This window comes from Papilio xuthus, unplaced genomic scaffold, assembly GCF_000836235.2.
Source record: "Papilio xuthus unplaced genomic scaffold, Pxut_1.1 DF827777.1, whole genome shotgun sequence".
Lineage (NCBI taxonomy): Eukaryota > Metazoa > Arthropoda > Insecta > Lepidoptera > Papilionidae > Papilio > Papilio xuthus.
Genome location: NW_013530872.1, coordinates 5,628,003 through 5,651,590, shown reverse-complemented (window position 1 = coordinate 5,651,590; position 23,588 = coordinate 5,628,003). Strand labels below are relative to the sequence as shown.

The window sequence follows — 23,588 nt, the reverse complement described above, 5'->3', positions numbered from 1 at the left end:
CCCATCATTCTTTTCATTCTCTGTGACAAAATTTAACAGTCTCATATGTTTTAATATAAGTATCACTAGAGTTGAATTTACGACGAAATGCACATTTGTCACTTTTTCTTCACCGCCAGGAAAAGTGGCTGAATATAAACAGTGGTTTAGTGTAACAGCGGTTCTAATCCTTTTTTATTCGTCAAAGACACTGACCTATAAATTGGACGGCTATAAACAGCAGTACTTTGTGCCTATTTGATCTTCGTCTTTTTGACGTTAACGGTTGCGGTTGGTTGGTAACGGTGGTGAGGATACGACCTTATAACAGAGATAACTGATAGGAATTTCGGCAGTCCTTTTAAGTCTCACCAAAGCATTCATTTATAGATATTAATAGCCAAAGGCCCCACAGCCTATTCTATTATATTACAGCCAGACCTGAAATATAGAAAAGCGGACATAAGGGCGCCACAAACTCTTTTGATATTGCAACACTTTACTCAACGTCGTTACCGTTATGTCCAGCGTACAAAAATATTTGGAACTCAAAAATTGCATTAAATTATTTTAGTACAGTTTGAAAACTTGTTGTCCAAATGTATTATTATCATCATCAATCCATGATGCGTGTCTCCATGTCCATAGCAACTATTTTTAATTTTTGTCATGAAATTGCTTTTATTGTTCTATAGGGTTTCCGAAACATGGCGAGGTATTCTATTTTATTGGTTATTCAATTAATATGTTAGCTTTGTAATTAGGTAATAGACCATAGGTAGTTAAATGTTTACTCTACTTTTAGGTCGTTTTAATTATTTTTTCCTAATTACAACATTTTCTTTAAATTTTAATAATGGGAACCCTAGATTGTTTCTCTTCTTCTGACAACAACAGATGATGTATTTTTGTTTCATAATTGTGAAGGTGTTGCAAGTATATCTGCGCATAAATAAGTTACGAATTTGAAAACATAGATGGCGTACATCATTTGAAGTTTTATAGGAAAAAAAGAAAAATCGAAACTCGCCATTGTAGTATATTGAGTGAATTTGAGCCATTGCAACGAAAACGGTTTTCTGCCTTGGGTCTTATGTGAAGTGTGGTTATTCTGTGTGTGCTTTATATTTGGAAAAAGTGCAAATTTCAGTGTTTTTGCGTTTTGTAAGTACAAATGTGTTCATCAAAATTGCGGTCTTTATGCTGACTTAGTAACAACGATAAGTCTGTCGTATTCGTTTTCAGTTAGGAGTTACGGTTCAATATGGCCGTTCTGATATTTCCATTTTTCTTTACTTTTACTTCTAACGGATTTCGTTATAATGTAAAAGAAGATAACTCTTGTAAATTACGTTACTGATTTGGATATCTCGTTGATGTGGCATAATGACAGTATGGATTTTGACGTTTAAAATCTGAGTCATTTTGCTGCAATGCTTCTTGAATTCTGCATTATTTATTTTCGCGCAAATTAGGTTTTTTAGGTTTACTACGGGGCTAAAGTTTCAATATATTCCACTAATATAGAGTATTCATTTAATTTTGCGACTTTACCATAACGATTCCTCTGAGATGTCCTTTTTAATTTGGGTATCTTAACACAAGGTTTCAAGTTAAAAAATATTACTGTAACAAAGAATGTATGATCTTTATAGAACACTTTCAATTTGTGCATAGAAACCTTGCTAACCTCTAGCATATCAAACCATCATGTTTATAATCAAATCAGCTGTTCAGTAAATTGACATGTTTCAAATTGGTTTTTAATAAGAAAATATTAACAAAATAATTGACTCTATTCTCGGTTATATTTAGTGTACATATTCATTACATGATTACAAAGATCTGTGATATTGTTTTTTTTGTTGTGTATTAAAAAAAATAATCTTGACATACATATTTCACTAGAAACATATTTCCCTCTATATTAGTTAAATCAAAGATAAATAGACTCCAAATTCTTTTTGTTGAAACATACATATTTGTAACATATTTCTCATATGTTTTTGAACAGATTAAATGTCTTATTATTGTTTTTATTATTATTATATTGTTTTATAGTCCAAAATATACTTTTATCATATAGATACACACTTCTTGATATTTATTAAGCAAATTTATGTATAAATATGATAATTATACAAAGATTATAACTAAGATTTTTGTTTCTTTCATTATATTGATTTATCACTTTAGTATGGTATTCTCTTAAGGGACAGATCTACAAGTCCATCGTAAGACCTGTTGTATTGTACGGATCTGAATGTTGGGCCACTAAGGTTTCGAATGAAAGAAGATTGCATGTAGCTGAAATGCGTATGCTAAGATGGATGTGTGGTGTGACAAGTAAGGATAAAGTTAAAAATGTGTATATTAGAGGAAGTTTGAAAGTAGCGCCAGTGATCGAAAAATTGAGGAGTAAAAGATTAGCGTGGTTTGGACATGTTATGAGGAGGGATGATGATGATATAAGCAAAAAAGTAATGAGATTGAATGTGGATGGCTACAAGGGTAGGGGAAGACCAAAAAAAGTATGGAATGACTGTGTGAATGAGGATATGCGTAAGAAGGGGGTAGACTCGGATATGACGGCTGGTAGAGATGTATGGAGTAGTACATACTGTGCCGACCCTCGATAGGGATAAGGGCAGGTTGATGATGTATGGTATTCTCTTATTGGCGGTTCAATAACATATTTTTACGTAAAGCATATTGTAACATCCTAATGGTTCTTTAGATTTGATTATCAGTCAGGAAAAGTTTTCTTTAAAGGCTTCTAATAATGAGAAATTCTATAATTGAATTTTTGTATTTGAAGTAATGATTAAACTAGAACAAGGATTGGTGGAACTTGAGTGGAGCTTTAGAAAATGTGGAACATTTCAATTCAATATTCATATTAAGAAAGAACATTGTCAGTTGGGATCACCAAGTGTTTTATAAATAAATGGCTCCTATGTAGACTATCATAAGCCAGAATTTTCCGATTTAACTCCTGTTATATATTTTTTTAAATTAACTTGATAAATAATTTCTGTTATAATGTCAGAAAGAAGAACTGTAGATTTTGGTTTTCAATTCTATGTTCATATTTGTTCTTTCGTAATTTGTAATCAATCAGTCAGTTTAAAGTTTTGTCTTATACAAATTGTATTTTTGAAAGGCAAAATTTGTGTTTCAAAATATGAAAGTTTATGCAGGAGCCATTGATATCTGATCTAAGTTTACTTGTTTATTACCTTCTTCAATACTATTGTTGTTTCATAAACATTTAAAATTTATAAATGATAATAAAATGCTTGTGTAATTTGAATTGCTGCTAATAACAAAGAATAGGCTGTTTGTCAAAAAGATAAGCCAGTTTAAAGAAGCCATAAGAAAACCTAAATTGCTCATTGTTTGAAACCTTAAAAGTTAAAGGAAATTACAAAATGGCCATATGGTGTTAACCCAAATTTGTACACTATTTAAAACATATATCCTATGTAGAAATTTGTTAATGATAATTAAATACTCTTATCATTGACCTTACATAGGCAGCCTTGAAATATACTGCTACAGAAGATCACAGTTATTAGTTATTTTGACAAAGCAGACAATGACAAAGTTTCAAAACTTTAGTGTATGAAAGTCAGTTCATACATTTCTCTATAACAAATGTTAATATAGTATATTGATGGGCCCTATGTACATATATCGGCCAAAGCAATTTGATGATATTAAAAACATCTTGTAGGTTTGACTATTAGTACATCTTGGAATGTATTAATCATGATGAATTTGTAGAATTACATTAATTAGGCTCAGAATATCCGATAAAGCATTCAAGGAATGTTGGGGCAGATGTGTACATGTTTATTTTTCATTGTGAACAGGTGTGATAATGGCAACGGCGCTCCCGCCGTCGCCCGCGTGAACGAGTGAGACTCTTGTGCAGCGAACGACCCGGGCCAGCCGCCTCACGCGTCACCCGACCACGATGAAAATGGTGTTGTCACAACGGCAACGAGAGGAGCTGTAAGTACTATCTTAAATTAGAGGTATTATAGTTCTACAAGAGTACTATTTTAGGTAACAAAAGTCCACATCAAAATAGATATCAACAGACTTTTCGTATATTGCCACCATAACCTGTTCAGTTACGTCATTGACAATAGGACTTGTTATCAAGATAGACTTTTTTTAGAATTGTACTGCGTGCATATGGATTATTTAAGAAGTACTGATGTAACTTTCGCGGACGGGTCGACGCAGCGTAGGTAGGCCTCCCGCACGATGGACCGATGACCTGGTCAAGGTTGCGGGAGTGCACTGGATACGGGCGGCACAGACCGGACATTGTGGCAATCGATGGGGGAGGCCTACATCCAGCAGTGAATAAATCTAGGCTGATTATGATGATGATGATGTAACTTACGATATTGAGATATAAAAATCCTGTGATTACAAATAGTTTTTTTAGTATATCATTTTAACACATGTAAATATAATCATTTTTTTAAATTATTTTTACATTCACTTTATCTATAGTTTTCCGAACTGTTTATTAATATATAAATGTTACACTATACAGAGTATATAAGACAACCACATCCTGGTCCAAAGCTTGTCTCTATATGTAAATAACTCTATGTATAGTAGCATCCACACTCTTATCACAGAACTAACATCCTTGCTGTTAACTAGGACTTATCACTATCTATGGCACTCATTGAGTAGTAAAATGTAGGAAGATCCTTGAATAAATACAACTTCTTTTTAATGCAGGTTAACTATAGAAGTTAAAGAAATGTTAGAAATAAAGTGTCATACTACCATGCATATGTCACATGGAATGGCATCCATTATGGATCAAAAAGCAAATGCTTAAGCAGTATCTGACATAGACTATCTCTATGGACTCATTATATGACAATGTACTTTAAATAAAAATTGTAGGTCTTCAATTTACAATGATATGAGTTCAGTATGTAAACAGCTAATTATAATCTATTCCCATTGCCAATGACTTCGAACAACTTTATCACGTCTTTTTCACACATAAGATTAAAAACAATATGCCTCGTAATGTTTAAAATGGATAATCACCATTTAGGTTAACCTAGATTAATATTGTTGCAAATTGTAAAGAAAATAAATATATCACCTGGTCTTTAGGTCACTGTACTACGCACCACTATCGTTGGTTGATTGCCCTTGAAGGTTTAACGCCTTTGTTCTGTGTATCGATTTTTTTTAATAATATGTAAAGGAGTATTACCCAGACCTTAATTTATCTAACGTGTATTGGGTTAAATAAAAACTTTTTTCGTCTAGGCGCTTTGGGTTACGACCAACTGGAAACTCACGGCCAGTCCTTTTTTTTCGTTTTTTTTTTAATTATAATTATCACAGGCTGTTACTTGCATAGTTAAATATCTGTAGTTGAATTAAATACAAGTTTTGTGTATAAATTTAATTTAATTGAATATGAAGAACAATAAACAAATATACTACGTAACTCTTCTACGCCGTAAGATGTCGATCCAAGCAGTATAGGTAATACTGCATTGCGGTATTCCAGCATCCCTCTGCAATCTCCCTGTTGCTTTTCATTATTCAATATATCCGCGATTTATTGAAAACGTCAATTATCCGTTCACGTCTGGCCCATATAGATTTGGCGGCCTTCTTCATATTTAATACTTATGATAAAAAACGAAATCGCATCCGTATCTTTTTATCGCAGATATCTATATATCTATTGTAAAAGATATATTAAGAAAATAACAATTTTAAGGTACCAGGTTTATTACATGAAATGAACATGTTTTCCAATACCTTAGCCTTAATCTAATGTACCAAAAGTAGTGAAAACTAACCTGGACTCCACGAGAATCATCACAAAAGGGGTGTAAAATGGTAGAAATGTGTCATCAAGTTTTCATCGAAGCAAGCATATGTTTTTTTAAATGTTTATCATCTAAACCAATTGTTTTTTGCTCATTTGTAGTTTGGTCGTAGTATGAGCGCGTGTTATCATGGGCTAGCCAGCGGTCCTGTACCTCGCTCGACCGTTGAAAGTAACAGTGTTCTCATAACGCCATGTCGTTGACCTCGGTGTCGGCGCCTTCCTCCAGTCCCTCGGCTTTGCAACTTTCTTTATGAACCTAGAAATCTCATCATCATTATACTTACGTTATTGATACGGCTCGGATGCTGATTGCAGATTTCAAAGAACCTGTAATAAAACCACTCGAGCTTTTTGCTCAACAGATTAATGAGATAGTAACTGTATTAGTGTACCGCACTGTAATGTCATTAAAGATATTATAAGCGAAGATTAGAACGTTAGTGACCTAACTAGAGAATTTATGGTTATTTATTTCATTAATCTGAATTCCTGTACGAAATGATAGATTGATTTGGAGTACTACGCATTTTCTTCCTTGCCCTTTTAATTAGTACTTTTCGTATTAAGATTATGAAAGTTTACATAAATATGTATGTTATTATGTACAATAATAATCAGTGCTTATTTCTGTCCTATGATGTTTGCGTATATTTTATTCTTGTTCTGATATGCTTTACCATTCCGGAGAAGAAGAACTAATAAGAAATTCTAATAAATACATTACATTATTCTTTTTGATCAAATGTTATATGTAGAATTATTTTGAAGTATACATCGGTTATGAAAGGTGCCTCAAAATAACAGATTTTTATTACCCCGTATGAATAATTTATAAAATCATATGCCAAAGTCAAGTAATAAATTTTACTATCTATAATAACATCTCTTACCGAAACGCTTTAATGAATCAGCTGTGTTATTAGACTCGATATAGTAGCTTTTACGTTTGCGAAAACTTTATAGATGTAACAAATGTTAATATGCTACAATACAGCAAACTTCCGACTTAATTTTAATTCAAATAACTTCAGATTTACGTTCGAATTATTTGTCTATTGTCTGCAATTATGTAATTTAGTTCGATCTCTATTGCTTATGGAATCTTCTAGTCACTGTTATGGTATTTGTACAATTGGTTGTGCCTTTTACTTTTATTGTATTACCCATTGTGGTGTCGTGACCTGAAGACCTCGGCCTGTTCCTTAATAAATTCTTTGCAATGCGAAGTGAAAGGGAACCACCGCCTATTCTGGTAAACATCAATAAAAATAAACTTGTCTGTCTGTTAGTGACGATTGTTTATACTGTTCTCGAACTATTCTAAATTGTTTTATATTATTTTTGATTACAATATAGTGTCTTTAACCTTACCCTTATTTATTCTTTTACCCTTCACAAACTATCTTATTTGTATGAAACCCTAGTAGTCGTCTATTGTATTTGATAATTATACAGTCAAAGTAGAAACTCGGGACTCTTGCTTATCCAGGTTCAACTGTATATCAGATTAATATCGAGTTAGTAAATTTTGTTCTAATATATTTATTTACTCTGAGTCATATGCGTCATGCTAGTTTACATTGAACACGCAGACATATTACAACGCCCATTAAGAAGATCGTCTTATACTTAAACTCTATTAGGAGTTGTTTCATTCATTAGTTATTGACTATATACATGTATTTGTGTTTACAGCACATTCATTTCCTACTATTAGTTGTTTTATTTTAAAAGCATCTAACAATTAATATTCTATCCACTAGACACTATTGATCGTAGGTACATAGGTAAATATTATGACTCTTGTAGTAAAAATAGGTATTATAATAATATAGGTATATATGTAATATTTGAATGAGTTTTTTTTAATGTTTACGTTTACAACGATAAGAGCAAAGCGGCAATGAACTGTAGCAAATTATAGTCTCATGTTCTTTTTCTTATCCATGTACAGTTGATGACGTTTATAAGGCCATTTAAAAAGATATCAATCCAGTTCACATGGTAATGTAACAAGTGCGTAGCTACCGGTATATTTGCTTATGTAACACATATAGAAATGCGATCGTGCTCTTGTAGCCGGAGCCTTCGAGTGACAGCATCCTTAATACATTAAGCCATTTTGTTGCATCACCGTGTCTCTGACCGAGTGAGCGCTTTTCCTTGTTGGATAATCTCTTGTCACATGTTTCAGGCAGTTTACACGTGTGCTTTTTAATTTGTTGTGACTTTTACATGCTATTTTGTTTAGGTTTTCCTTTCTTTCATTCTTTCAAATTCACTATTTCTATTATATACATACACTTCTATTTTGGTAACTTACATTACATACTTATTACATATATATGAATTCGGAAATATTTCCCTTTCCACACTATTTTGTATATAGAAAATATTCTCTTTGTATGCATTCTCTCCTCCGTCAATTAAAGGTAGGTAACGCATATATAATTGCGTATGTCTATTGGCAACGGTCGCTTCGCCATTTCAGCGATTTCAGGTGGCCGTTCGCTCGTTTGCTTAATAATGATATAAAAAATATACATATTTGCATGTATGTGTTTGATTTAGAGGTCAATGAATTTATATTTATTATGAAAAGATAGTAAGAAATTGATTTAATTGACGTTACAAATCAATGAAACTTAAGAATTATGTTTACTGTTTTTCAGTGATGCTCTGTGAACTCTGTAATTAACTTTTTTGTCTTTAGCTATGAATTGTCTTGGAAATGACGTTCATACGTAACCTCGATATTTGCTTCTTGTCCTACATAAGTACTTGTAAAGAGGAAGCTCGTCCCGTTATTACTTACGAGTGAGGAAGTCATTCCGTTTAGTCATTAGGTAGAGTTTTACAGTAAAGTATATACGAAAAAATTGACACTAAAACATTTTTCTTAATTTATTAATTTCTTTTGATATTAGTTCTATAACTATTTGTCCGAGTTTATAGTAGAAAGACAAACCTTTGAACTGCAATATGAAGGTTAAAGTTTTTTAATACTCTATGATAATTAGTCATGTTGTTAAGTATAATTTTCTTAAATACTAAATAATATTATTGTACCTACATCTTAGTTGGTCACAACATGTTTACTCTATGTTTTTGTTTCATCACGATAAAAGCCGCTGAGCGTTAATGAAGATCGTTTTCAATTTAAATTCTAGTTCGTCATTAACCACGCGACTCTTTGCTGTCTACGTTCTTGGTATTTATAAATAACGTTTAATGTCTCGTATTTTTATTTCTCCTACGTTTCTTCTAATAAGTTCTATAAGGAATAGACAATACTTGACAAGGGAATAGAACTTTTTTATTCCTTAGTTATTATTGTTTCGAAGACCTTTAAAATTGTGTACGCAAATAAAACTTATATCAGTATTTTGAAGCATGTCGTATGACATCATCTTTATTATTACCGCCAAAAGTCATCAACCGGTTTTAATAGTATAATAATCAAATAAATTTTAATGATGTATCTTTAATTATTGATCTTTCCTAATTATGGATGTATTACACAGAAAAGAATTTTATTTATAGGATTGTAGTCTGTTAGTGTTTAATATAAAATTACTAATAGTGGACTTGTCAAACTATCGTCTTCAAAAGTCCACTAGTATTAACCAAACAGTTTGATATATTTAGATCACACAGTAACCCTGACATCAATTGTATGTACACAATGAAAATTATTTCTGAAACGGCTGAAAGTTACTGCAGACTATTTTAGTACGAGTAAATCTTGAGATAATGTTCTTCGTTGATAAAATATGTACTGCCAAATAATAGATTATATTATTGAACGCTTTAGATTAATTAAAACTTAGTTATAGGAAAACATTACTGAAGTTTCAAAACTAGCCTTTCTCAGGAACCGATCTCTTTCATTTAACGATTAATTAACCCATTCAGTGCCGATTTGCGTACATAAATCAATTTCGTAATAAAAAATTGTAATGGAAAGTAAAAGATTTATTGATATATTTAAAGATAATTTCATCAGACAATTACATATGATTGCATGTGTTTTTTGGTACTCAAAATATTTGATACGTAATTATATCTCATATGTTTCACTTGCTTAACACATATCAATCTTGTGAGCCATGACATAACATTCTAAGACATCACCCACGGCTGTAACCCCATTGACGATGGGCGGTGTACACAGACGAGATGTTTATCATTGCACCGTTTGAAACGTCGAAGTAGAACAACGCGTGTGTTTATTGTGTTCCGAATACTTTCACTTATTATAAAACAAGTACTTTGATCAGAGATAAAATGTCGATGGGGATTTTATAATGAAGCTCAGTGTTTTCTGCACATGTTTTGGTTTTGACGTGGGTAATTAAATAAGAACCCATTCACGTAGGTATTTATTTCAGAAGCTTTGAATTAATACGATGTTTTGTACGACAGTAATTTCCAGTGATTTAAGCGTGGTTTTAGTCAAAAATCTAGATTGTGCAGCGCATTTTATTTGTAGCAGTAGGAACGGCAACCGTATAACTGAGATGGATGATACGAAACAGGCCTTAATTGCTCCTCTTTGAACGTCAACAAGTGACATTTTAACTAGCGCGTAGACCTTGAATTCCATAGACATTTTCCGTCCGGAGCTTGTCTTGGCTGCGACAACTTCGGGGTTAGGCAAAATGCATTCGCTTCTAGGCGATTCCAAAGAAACTTCAAAAATGTATAGAACTGACGTCACGTGATTGTCGATCGTCAGTTACAATTTTAAAGTCCGCTATAGAATAGCTTCGAAGCGAATGCACTTTGTCTGTCATCCCAGACCTTGAATTCCATAGACATTGTCCATCCGGTGCTTGTCAATATAAGTTTATAACTTGACTCATCAGGTAACGTCATCAGGTGATATAGCACATCTTGTATTTAATATTGACCTTAAATCTTGAATACAAATATTACCTTGTAGACTACTGTTGCGTATTACGCTTTACATAATTTAAATCGTAGCGTTATTTACACGTTAAAATAAATTTCCTTACTGATGTACTCAAAGTTGTTAAGTGGTCCTTAGTGTTGATTTCGTAATTGGGAGATCTCTCTTGAGTAGTGTCAATAAATTCATTTTTAAAGTAAATTTTATATGTGTGGGTTGAAATTAATTCGTACGGCTAAAAGTAGGTTAGAGAGTAAATAACATGCTTCAGTAATGTTTGCTAGACAAGTGACTAGGGTCCCATAAGAGGCATTGTAATTGTAAGGAGCAAAAGCCGTTGGCTGTCGGACGAGGTACGTCAGGAATGCAGTCTCCACTGGTCGCCTCTCTGCCGCATGCCGCATTCTGCATATTATGCTGCCTTAATACTAATATAATGCCTATATTCTATTTATAAGACAAATGTTCCGCATACTGCTTGAATTCTTTGTTATCGGATATAATAGGTTCCGTATAAATTGTTTACCGTTGTACTGATTTTCTTTATTATTGAAAGATTTCCTATTCTTATTGGAAGAATGTGTGATTCATTGACTAAAGTTTAGATCATAAATGATGTCGCCTGAAAGAATAAAGTTATGGGGAAAAATGTTTTATTAATATCGAAGCTCTTTTCTACAATAATATAGACATTTTATAAAGAGCGATGGTCTAAGAGGTTGATTATAATACTAATATTATAAATGCGAATGTGTGGATGGATGTTTGTTTGAAGGTATCTCCAGAACGGCTGAATCTCGATGAAATTTGGCGTACATATAGAACATAGTCTGGTAGAACACATAGGCTACTAATTATGTTTTTTTTTTAAATACCGCGCTGACGAAGTCAAGGGCGACAGCCAGTGGTTTATATGTGAAATGTTGAAAAAAAAATCTGTTGTAAAAATCGTACAAACAACCTAATATAATTGTAGTTTTTAACAATTTGTTAATCTTTCCAATTTACCCTTGTTGCGCCATGGGGATAATGACTAAATTTTAAATTCAGTTTTATAACGACTTTAATGCAGTAATTAGAGATGGATTAAATCACGATATATACGTCGCATTAAAATATTTATTGCTAATATATTTTTTATATTTTGTTTATAGTTTTTGATAGTCATATAAAGCACTATATACATAAGAATGAGACCTTGATGCTGACGTAAATGTTAGTGTTTGTGAAACTCAACATTAATTTTTACACTTTTCAATACTTCAATACGTTTGGATATAAGTTACTAAGCCATGATCTCATCTAAGTCATTTACAAATTTTACAACACGTTATCTTACTAACACGTTAAAATATAAGGTACTAGCTGTTGCCCCGACTCCGTCCGCGCGGAATTAAAAAACAATTAGTAAGCCCATGTGTTCTTCCAGACTATATTCTACATCTACACCAAATTTCATTAAGATCCGTTCAGCCGTTCTTGAGATACCTTCAAATAAACATCCATCCATCCATCCACCTAAACATTCGCATTTGTAATATTAATAAGATTTGGCAACGTATTTTATTCTAAGTTTGTAAATGCTCCATTAATAATTCAAAGTCTCTTTGCCAGGGCAATACGGAAAGAATTTCGTGACTCATTTGTGTCACATATACGAGAACAACTTTGGAAGTATTATTTCGTTAGAATTCCTAAGCAGCGGAAAATAATACAAAGGAAAATTTTCCTTTCCAGTTACCACCCACTGTATATTTATTTAACAACGCGATGACGTCATGGGCTTACCCTTTGCAGTATAACCCTCTGGATATATCATTCCCCTTGTCGTCCAACCCTAAACATTGGTTATTCCGTCATTACGTTAAACGTATCTCATTTATTACCTTCATTAGAGCGCTATTACGTCGTAGTCATGGAAGAAATTTCCATCCATAGGCAAATTAATATTCAAGTTTACTACGAACCGTGTTACTTTCATTCATATTTTGAAATTAATTGCAGCAAAACGATAAGAGACGTTTCACGATATGGCATTGATATAGTAAAATTATTCTTGATCGATTGTGTAATAAATTTGTTGACGTAGGTATGTAGTTGCTGCATGCATATACTTTGAAAAACTCGCAGTGGACGAATTTATTAGTTACAGCTGTCGCCCGCGGCTCCGTCTGCGCGAAAAAAAACCTTATTAGTAGTCTATATGTTTTTCCAGACTATGCTCTACATCTATTGTCAAATTTCCGCGAGATCCATGCAGCCGTTCTGGAGATACCTTGTAATAAACTTTCATCCATCCATATGTCCAAACATTCGTATTTATAACATTAGTAAGTTTATTGTTAGAGTCATCCTTCCACATCTATCTATATTTAAATGTCAGCTCCTGTAGATATATTTAACACATTTTAATTTTTCTAATAAAAGGCGCAGACGAAGGATGAGAAATGACGCAGTAGTGACGTAGAGTTGTACCCGTCGGCGCCGATCGATAGCGGTCATGTAGGCGGCATCAGACACCCTCGCACCACCCCACCCACGCTGTACACAAGGAAGCTTGCAGCTACCCTAACTGTACAAACTCTATATTTTTTGCAGGATTTTTATTCCGAAGTTTTACTAAAAAAACTGATAAAATCTATACAAACATATCAAATTAGAAACCAATTTCGCTAATAACTTAGTAACATTGTTTCACATCTACACTGAGTCTACTATCATTCGGAGATTTCTTTTACATTGGAATGTTTGGTTTTTATGGGACACTTTAAATAACGCGTTTTATTTCCAAAAATTATCTTGACCTTTGCTTCATGAACGGTAAAAGTGAGTCGGAATTTCGGTTTGTCTGTTAGCGAATAAGGTTAACAACAGATGTTGCAATGTGCAAGTTGAAGCGATACATTCAAATGCAAGTTTCTCTTTTTATCTCACATAAAATTGCAAGAAACTTCTCTTCTTTGGCACAAATAGTCGCTATTGGCAACTGCTACCTTTGAAATTACGTCTGCGTTACTCTAAGGTTCGCCAATCTTTTCTTGATTTGTATGGGATAGTCTAACAATCATATAATAAACAAACAAAAAACAGAATTTCGCTTTTACTGCTGTGTGGCCTTAGAATGTTTTTTTAGCATTAAATGGTATTACAATTAGAATCTCGTAAAATATTATGTAGGATGTCGAATCAAAATTATTAAAATTAAATAGCTCATAATTTGTAAATTCGTTTAATCATAGATGTTTTAGTGTTCACTAACATCGTGTGTATAATAAAAAGATTAGTCCAGTAGTTCACATTCCCGTCTACAACTTAACAATACGTAACATCGCTTTTTTGGGTGCGTTTGTAATTATTTCACAGTTACAATTTCGGGTCACGTATGTATATGTAAATCAATGAATTACGTATGCTTTACTGATAATGCTAATTGTAATTTGTTTTACTTGTCCTTCGGTGTTTCGTTGTTGTTAACGTTTTATTGTTTCCAATTGCTTCAACCGTTAGTTGTAACACAATGTTTTTCCAAATTGACAGCCATTATTGTGTCCCGTTAGAGAGTATTTCCCAAAGAATGTTTTGTACTTTTAATGTGATCTCAAAAAGTATTTAAAAGTCTTTAACTTTAAGACTATTGAATATTAATCGTACTAATATATGCGAATGTTTAGATGGAACGGCTTAACAGATCTTGATGAAATTTGCCACAGATGGTAGAACATAGTCTGGAAGAACAAAGGCTACTCATTAAGACGGAGTCGCGGGCGACAGCTATTTTGGTAATAAATGGTAATAAAAAACTATGCAGTGTAACTTATGACAATCTTTATTCGTTTATCAGTGACAGTATTAAGTGCCCTTTAATCAGATTTGTATCGGCGGAAACCTACCGTGAAAGTTAATTTCTCGAACGGTCGCGGCTCGCTTTACGCCAGGAACTTTCGCTATCCATATCGCCAATGAACTTGCCTTGTTCAATTAGGGTTCAAGAGATTAACTTTATTATCTAGGCTGCCAAAGCTTCGGAAGAAACTCTTATCTATACTAATATTATAAAGATTTGAATGTATTTTGCAATAGGCTTCAAACTGCTAAAGCGAAAATTCTTTTATTGAAGGCAAGCTATACTATATCAGCGTGACATGGGGCTATATTTATAACTTGATTTTTTTTTTAAATTCTGCTCGTATGACTGAGGGCAACAGATAGTTTCCTAAACAATTTAGGCTATTTTAGTAGGTAGGGTATACTTTAAAGCGTTACATTTTTCCTTTTAATCCAGACGCTTTTGTTGATAAGTTCATACTATTTATTTTCTTTGAATTATAATCGACTTGAAAGGCAGATGATTGATTGTCTCGTAATTTGCTACCCACCAGCTAATGCTTTTCATTTGTTAAAAAAAGCCATGATTGCTCCCACACAAACAAAAGGCGCCTCAGATTGTCTTTACATTCGATTCAGTTTCACCGTGTTGATATCGAAACTTGATATAACAACCGAGAAATGAAATTTACACAATAGAGAACTGAATGAAATATTTCCGTAGATTAATTTTTTATCTCCGTCTTAATATTTCCACTTCCAGTACATTAATTGACAAATGTTTCATGTGTTTTTTTTTTACTTTCAGTTACTGTAATTGACTTTATAGTAGTGACAAATAGATTGCATTGAAAGAGAACATTAATAAATACCAATGATCGATTGAGGGAAAGCGCAAATTTTAAATTACAAGTGCATAATCGCTTTTTTACGACAATTTATTTCTACTATCTTGTATGGTATTGCAAAGATTAGAAAATTATTTACGATCGCAGTCCTTATAAATAATTCTATAACAAGACAGATTGTTTCTGAATGTCTGAGTAGTAAATTGCAGTTTATATATCGTCAGTCCAGCAAACCTATACACACATTTCTCTTAGAAAGCTTGCTACGAACAAACAATTCCTTACTTTTGTTATTTTTCTCGTCTGCTCTACATTGTCTGTCGTTTGTTTTTGTACTTTTTATTCACATACGTTATGCTCATTTGAATTATGACAATATAAAGTATACTATAATGTGTCTATTTAGGATAGAACAAATAAGAACTATAACTTACGTATTTTATTACTTTTTTAAATTTATTACAGATATTTGACAATTTCTCGCACAATGAAATAAAAATAACATTCAAATCATTTCTTTTTGTTTATCAAAATTTCAATGTAGGATTTTTCTATTGCAATTTACATGAGAATAACCATCGAAAATCGAAAATTTTTATAACCGATTCTACACAACCTAGTTACTGCATGGAAATACTTGTCATATAGATAACTAGCTGTCGCCCGCGATTCCCTCCGCGCGGAATTTAAAAAAAGTATTGGTCGCAGCGTAATGTTATATAGCCTTAAGCCTTCCTCTATAAATGGACTGTCCAATAAAAAAAGATTTATTCAAAACTGACCAGTTTTTCCTGAGATTAGCGCGTTTAAACACTCTTCCGTTTTATAATATTAGTATAGATTATAACAACCATTCATATATCATAAAGTACGTATAAGAGAAAAGTGGACAGAGGTTCTAAAACGTTATATATTGGACGATAATTTATTTATGTAAATGTTATCTAACATAACAGCGTATTACAGGTAAGACAATACAAGTAAGTCTAATGACTACAATGTCTTTGATCTGCCCACGCATGTAGAAATGAACGAGTGTTTGTACACTATCACGTGCAAATAATATTGTGTAATGATTACAAATACTTATTCCTACATGCTGTAATAGATGTGGGAGTAATCGTAATAACATATCTTACTAATGTTATAAATGCGAATGTTTAGATGTTTGCTTGAAGATATCTTCTGAACGCCTCAACGGATCTTACTGAAATTTGACATAGATGTAGAACATAGTCTGAAAGGACACATAGGTTACTTATAAAGTTTTTATATTATTATTCTGCGTGGTCGGAGTCGCTGGCGACAGCTAGTTTGTTTATAAATACATGAAACAAGGAAATAAACTAGATTTGTCTAAAATTAACACAAATGTACTACAGAATTATATGACTAGTCTCTGAGCTCAAAATGTAGCCCTGTATAAAACGTATCTTTGAAAAAATAGAAATAACAATTTGTTTTAAACTGGATCTTGGTCTCAGAAACCAACGATATGCCACTTAGCATTCGTTTTCTCGTCTGTATATAATATCATAATATGCTTTATATATATTTGAACTATTTTTAAATAATTTTCTTTATTTACTTTCAGAAACAAAGCTATCGCTGATTACTTGGGCAGCAATGGGTATACGGACGCGCTGGAGGCGTTCAAAAAGGAGGCCGAAATGACCGGCGAAATAGACCGCAAGATCGGCGGCCTACTGGAGAAGAAATGGACTTCCGTAATAAGGCTCCAAAAGAAGGTTTGTTACATTCTTCAATATAGGTAGTATTAGTTAACTTTCACAGAGTTTTTTTGAAACATATCGCGTTATAATTAAACAAAGACTTCTTACCTCTGAAGTTTATCTCTACATATGCAGGGGCATAGTGATGAGGTGGTCATAAAAAATGTAATAATGTTAGCCTATACTATGAATTTTTGTATGGTAAAAAGCTACTGGTAGAAAGCTCTCAGTCAGAAACTAAATATTTGGTGTTTTAATAAAGTACGTACACTAAACTGGATTTGAAATCTGAATTATGTCGTAACTAAATAACATTATTTCCTGTTTCGTTAATACAGATATCAATACTATGACTAAAGGTTGAAAAATAAAAACCGGTATTTGTGTATTATGTATTAGATTCTGTTATAATAGATAGATTAGATTTTAGATTGTTATTACCGTTCTTGCCGTAGTTGGCAAAAAACAATATTTAATTCATAAGAAAATATAATCTAATTCTATGCAGTCTTTTAACTGACTGCTGGAATGGTCGTTAAATCTTTAGCTCGAAAATTGAAAAACTTAGATTGCACGCTGTAAAAGCTTCTGGCCTTTGGCAATGGAATGGATCGATCGGCGTGTCGTCAAAGTTTTCTAGGTCGAATACAAACTCTGCATACCAGATGCCCCGTGCTATTTCTAGAAATTAAAATACATACGACGAAAGGGCTAACATAATGGGAAGGTTAATAATTCTTAAATTTATTTAATATATTCTTCATTAAAAAACCAAGGGAACATTTTTTGTCCGTAATCTATATGAATAGACGGAGCAAAGAAGTCAAATTACGAGTTGTAGAACTTTTAAACTAATCGAGCTTGGGATCTTTTTTGATTTGTCGGATTATATTGTAATAAGTTGTTATTCAAGATTTTTGTGATGAATTTCAGGTGATGGAATTAGAATCGAAGCTCTCCGAAGCTCAAAAGGAATTTATGGAAGGCGCGCCCGCTCGCGGCAAGCGCACGCCAGCCGAGTGGATACCCCGGCCGCCGGAGAAGTTCTGTCTAACCGGACACCGGGCTACTATTACTAAAGTAACATACCAATAAAATAACACCTACGTAACAAGTCTAAACATAAAAAAAATGTTGTATTAGATTAAAGATGATGGAGCATATGGCATTGATAACTATATTTGTGCCCTTTGTTTACTATTCGTGTTAAATCAATGCAAATATGAGTTTGAGATTATTTTACAAAATGTTTTTATGTAGCCAGTTATATAACGATTGCTATCAAATATTATCTTTGCTTTTGGCATTGATATTATTTCAATTTTAGTCCATGGTCAACCTGCATTTATTCGGATTTTACCTAAAAATATCTTTATACCGTTATTTACATTTTAGTTCTTTACGCAGAGTAACTAATTAATCAATTTAAAACTAATTTGAAGACACAATTTCGTTTCATTTTTACAGAGAAGTACGTGCGTGAACACGCGTGCGCAAATATCACTAATTCGGCCATTGTTAAAACAAACAATTTCTTACTCATACATGATGAATGCTTTAATATATTTTTGTTTCAAATATACTTCATACAAGGAACTTAATAATTACTAAGCTTAAGCATTAACTAGATTAAAACTCAAATGAATTCGTTGGGCGAGTCGGTGGTACTGTACGTGTTAAAAATCTGATTTCTTAATTAAACCTCGTTTTATATGTATTGCAGGTAGTATTTCATCCAGTGTTCAGTTTGATGGTGTCGTCGAGCGAGGACGCCACTATCCGAGTGTGGGAGTTTGAGAGTGGCACATACGAACGAACCCTCAAGGGGCACACCGATTCCGTACAGGACATCGCATTCGATCATCATGGCAAGCTACTAGGTTAGTTATTCATAGTAACACTTCGTTTTTGCTTATTTTACAGCATTGTTTTGATTCTTTCCAATTTTAGTGTACTAAAAATATATTGAACAAAGGAAACAATGTTTGAAATAGAAAGTTAAAGTTCCAATTCAAATCTGAATTTTTATCATCATTTTTAAAATGCACATTATTCCTTAAAATTCTTAATTTGTAAAATCTTTACAAAACTCTTAAGTATTAAATGTGTACATACAATACAATAAAGATTATGTGTACATGACACAATTAATTTATTTTTAGGGTTCCGTAACTCATAGATAAAAAACGGAACCCTTATAGGATCACTTCGTTGTCCGTCTATCTGTCTATCAAGACCCTTTTTTAAAATTGATATATTGTTTTTCAGTATCATGCAGCGCCGACATGTCGATAAAGTTGTGGGACTTTAACCAGACGTTCGAGTGCATAAAGACAATGCACGGCCACGAGCACAATGTGTCCTCTGTCGCGTTCTCCCCCAGCGGCGACCTCGTCTACTCCGCCAGCAGGGATAAGACTATCAAGGCCTGGGATGTCGCCACTGGGTTAGTTCACATAGCCAAGATGTTGGAATATAGAGTTTCCAAAAGCAAAGGCATAATATTGTGTTGTTGAGGTGCTGTTACATTTGAGAACAAATCATCCTTAAAAATAGTTACTAAAAAGACTTCTATTAACAGTTGCTTTCTTGTGTATAGTAATAGCATCATATGCAGGTTATTATGACCTGCTTTTCATAGTTCAACTTCAATTAGTTCATTGATAACTAATCATCTGTGTTCAGGTACTGTGTGAAGACGTTCAAGGGTCACCGTGAGTGGGTGCGTATGGTGCGTGTGTCGGCAGACGGAGCACTGCTCGCTTCCTGCTCCAACGACCAGACTGTGCGCATCTGGAGCACCGATAACAACGCTAACGAATGCAAAGTACGTACTCATACCCACAAACTACGAAAAATGTACGCCCACATACTACCACTAATGCTACTTAGGGACCTTCAAGAAGCGAGTATACCATTTACTTTAAGGTCGGCAACACATCTGCAGTTCCTCTGGTTTTGAGGGTAACCATCTGAACATCTATCCATGGGTAGCATTAATCACCTCAGTGTTCCCACAGCTCGTTTGCCCCCTTCTCTTACAATTACTACCAAAATATTTAGTTTATTTTGTTGGTTTTAAATGTACTAACGAATTTAGACGTTAGTTTAGATATTATTGTACATAAATACTCGAAATTATGGGATTACTATAACTGTTGGTATTAAGAAAAAATTATAAATTGTTATCAATTGAAATGTGTGTTATCAGATGGAGCTGAGAGAGCACGAGCACGTGGTAGAGTGCGTGGCCTGGGCGCCTGAGGCAGCCGCCGCGGCCATTAACGAAGCCGCCGGCGGCGACAACCGCCGCGCCAACCACGCCGGACCCTTCCTCGCTAGTGGCTCCCGCGACAAGACCGTCAAAGTATGTATACTTGAATTGTCAAAGAAAACCTGTAGCCTAGTATTTTCAAATGAAAAATAGTAATCTTCATGGAATTTTGTAAATATATGCCAACGGAAACGTACAAGTACGAGTAGAAAGGCATAATCAGGACAGTTGGATACTAGACATGTTGTGTAATGCTGTATTTGGGTTAGATCTGGGACGTGAGCACGGGTCAGTGCCTGGCGACGCTGGTGGGGCACGACAACTGGGTGCGCGGTGCGGCCTGGCACCCCGGCGGCCGCTACCTGCTCACCGCCTCCGACGACAAGACGCTGCGCGTGTGGGACGTCGCACACACGCGCTGCCTCAAGACGCTCTATGCGCATCAGCACTTCGCCACCAGCCTCGGTGAGATATGCACGCACATACAGAGACACACAGCTCCACTTTCTTCCACCCCATGTCCAACTGATTTCAGTAAATGTCGCGTCACTCGCTAATATCAAGCCAAGGTATGGTCACAATGAAATTGACATACATTCCCGCAAAAATTTCTGTCTGTCTGATATATCTGTCCTCTATTTGATAAGACAGGAAAAATATGTTCGCCAGTTTCGACTATAGTAATCATTACCAATGTTCTAGAAGTTGAAATATTACTTCATTATGTTAAGTAAAAAAGCACTATACAATGTATTATAATAACTTGGATTTAATTTGTAATTTTGTTTGTAAAATATGTAAAATGTTTTCAGATTTCCACAGGAGCTTGCCATACGTGATCTCGGGCAGCGTCGATCTGACCGTCAAAGTTTGGGAGTGTCGCTAAGAGCATTGCCATTTTAGTAACTTAAACTCACCGATGATATCTTTATCATTATTTTTCACAATATTGCTGCAATGAGAACGTTATGAGTTTCGATTTTAATGTTTTAAAATAATTTTAGAAAGGATAAAAATAGTTTTGATAATTTATTCAAATTTTGTCCTTTAGCTCATTGTGCTCGGTGGTGTACTTGGCTGTGCTATGTCACCGTCACCTTCTATCATCTTCCATATGGAAATTTTATTAGTTTGTTACATTCCATTAAAATATAACAGCTTTTTAGATGTTTGTTAATTTAACATTTTGTAATGCGACACAAGGCTAGTTCTGCTGTATGTATAATGCCAGTGACATAGCAAGTCTCGTACTCCACTGTGACGATGAAGTGAGGAGTTGAAAGCTGTGTTATAATTTAACATTTCATTATTCTGTTTTATTTTATAGTTATTGTTTATTCGTAAGAGCGTTTAGATGTAATTTTTATTTCGTACGAATAGTTAATACTTTTTCTTATACGGTCAGCTCTTGAAAACCTTGTACCTTGATTTGTTTATGGATAATTTAGTGTTATTACATTTTATATTGATGATTATTCATGACAATCAAAATAAAATTTGATAAAAATTAGTCATTTTTACGCGAATCACATGTTCATTAAAATCTTATTGTAAATATGAATGCTTGGGATTGTCTCCATTCGATTCGATCCTCATTATGTTTGTTTGCTTGAAGGCCAACAACATTAATGTATATCACCTGGAGACACGAGCTCATTGCATATTACTCAATACTATAGAGTTGAAACTGTCGGTGGAGCTTCGCGCTTTGGTTTTTAACGGATAGCTTTTTAATAGCGACTTATTTTAAGTTTTGGTTGAATCAAAACTTTAACTATAAGTTAGAGTGTTATATTTTCAAAGTTTTTTTTTAACTATTTATTTACCAGCATTTAGTTTAAATGTCTCAAACGAAATTCACTATAAGCCGATAATACTAGAATTATTATTTTGCAACAGTTTAATTTTAAATACTATCTTTTATATCATACTAGAAATTTACATAAATTGAAGTGTGTGATATAATTAGTAATATGTTTTAATGTCGCTCCTTTCTAAGGTAGCTAGTTGCAACTTTGATATAACTCTGTTCTTAACATTAGTTATTTATTTATGAGATGGAGAAGTTTGGTTGCCTGGTAATGTTAGGTATAGAGATAGTCGAGTATGGTCATAAGTAGATGCTTTGCAGTGCTAACATGTGAGAACTACAGGAGTATTTGCAGCGGTGCCATGCATGACAAAAGCGATACTGGAATAACTCTAATGAATGCTGAAGTCAGAATGTCATAGATTGTATGGAATTTTCTATAATATTTAGTCTTTTCTTCCACTTTAATAGAATTTTTATACCGATATAGTGGCACCGCATAATAATTGCTTAATCTATGTATATTGGGTAATAGTGATCAAGGAGATTATATTATAATTAGAAATACTTTCTTGCTATCTCATATGATTTGAAGTCAGTACTTATTAATATTTAGATAACTGTTTATGAAAAGTGTTTATGGCTTTTATAGATTTTCAAGACTGCATTATCTGCTTGCAATGCTTACAAATTATTAGTAGGTGTTTCTGTAGCTGTTTCGATGCAATACGAATCTTTGAATGTTTCTAATTTCGTTTTTCTTCGCACTTGAAGAGATATCGTATAATCTCCTTGAGTGAAATTAGAGGGAAGTCTTATGTTTAAAGCTTGCAAACTATAATGTAATTTAAACAAGAATAAGAAATTTGTATTACGATTATTAATAGTATTTGCACTCATGCCAACATTATTGCTTAAATTAATATTAATATGTGTATCCGAACAAAATCCTCCGACAACAGACAAGATCTACCGCAACCAGTTCACTGAGCCCACATACACGAGGATTTTGTACATACAGCATGTAATCACTGTTTTTGTCAACTTTATATAGAAAGTTACAACCAAAATTTAATAGGATTTGGTCTAATATTTTCTGTAAATAAATCAATTAAATATATAATTTACCCTTTTGTATTATTTCCAATATACCCTATGGACAACGATACTACCTAAGTGACTCGATCGTAAAAAGCTTCGCTATGTCACCAGTCCTCTGGTACAATAAGGAATGTCTATTTGAAAGATAACGCTAGAAATAAAAACCTTGGGTGAAAGAACAAGTTAGGACTAAGGTAGAAAATTTGCTACTTG

General features: G+C 33.5%; 1 protein-coding gene across 1 annotated transcript; it reads left to right on the top strand.

Moving 5' to 3' along the window:
- Positions 1 to 975: 975 nt before the first annotated feature.
- Positions 976 to 23,401, top strand: LOC106115932 (LisH and WD40 domain-containing Lis-1). Its single transcript, XM_013309581.1, has 10 exons — positions 976 to 1,143; positions 3,855 to 3,996; positions 17,052 to 17,205; positions 18,124 to 18,270; positions 18,914 to 19,070; positions 19,459 to 19,636; positions 19,876 to 20,017; positions 20,402 to 20,557; positions 20,734 to 20,929; positions 21,277 to 23,401. The coding sequence occupies exons 2-10, from the start codon at positions 3,959 to 3,961 to the stop codon at positions 21,348 to 21,350; spliced, it is 1,242 nt and encodes a 413-aa protein (XP_013165035.1). The 5' UTR covers positions 976 to 1,143; positions 3,855 to 3,958; the 3' UTR covers positions 21,351 to 23,401.
- The last annotated feature ends 187 nt before the right edge of the window (positions 23,402 to 23,588 follow it).

Coding starts and splice junctions, on each gene's coding strand:
- LOC106115932 (XM_013309581.1), top strand. CDS start 3,959: ATGAAAATGGTGTTGTCACAACGGCAACGAGAGGAGCT. Junction 17,206..18,123: donor TAATAAGGCTCCAAAAGAAG/GTTTGTTACATT, acceptor GATGAATTTCAG/GTGATGGAATTAGAATCGAA. Junction 19,637..19,875: donor GCCTGGGATGTCGCCACTGG/GTTAGTTCACAT, acceptor ATCTGTGTTCAG/GTACTGTGTGAAGACGTTCA.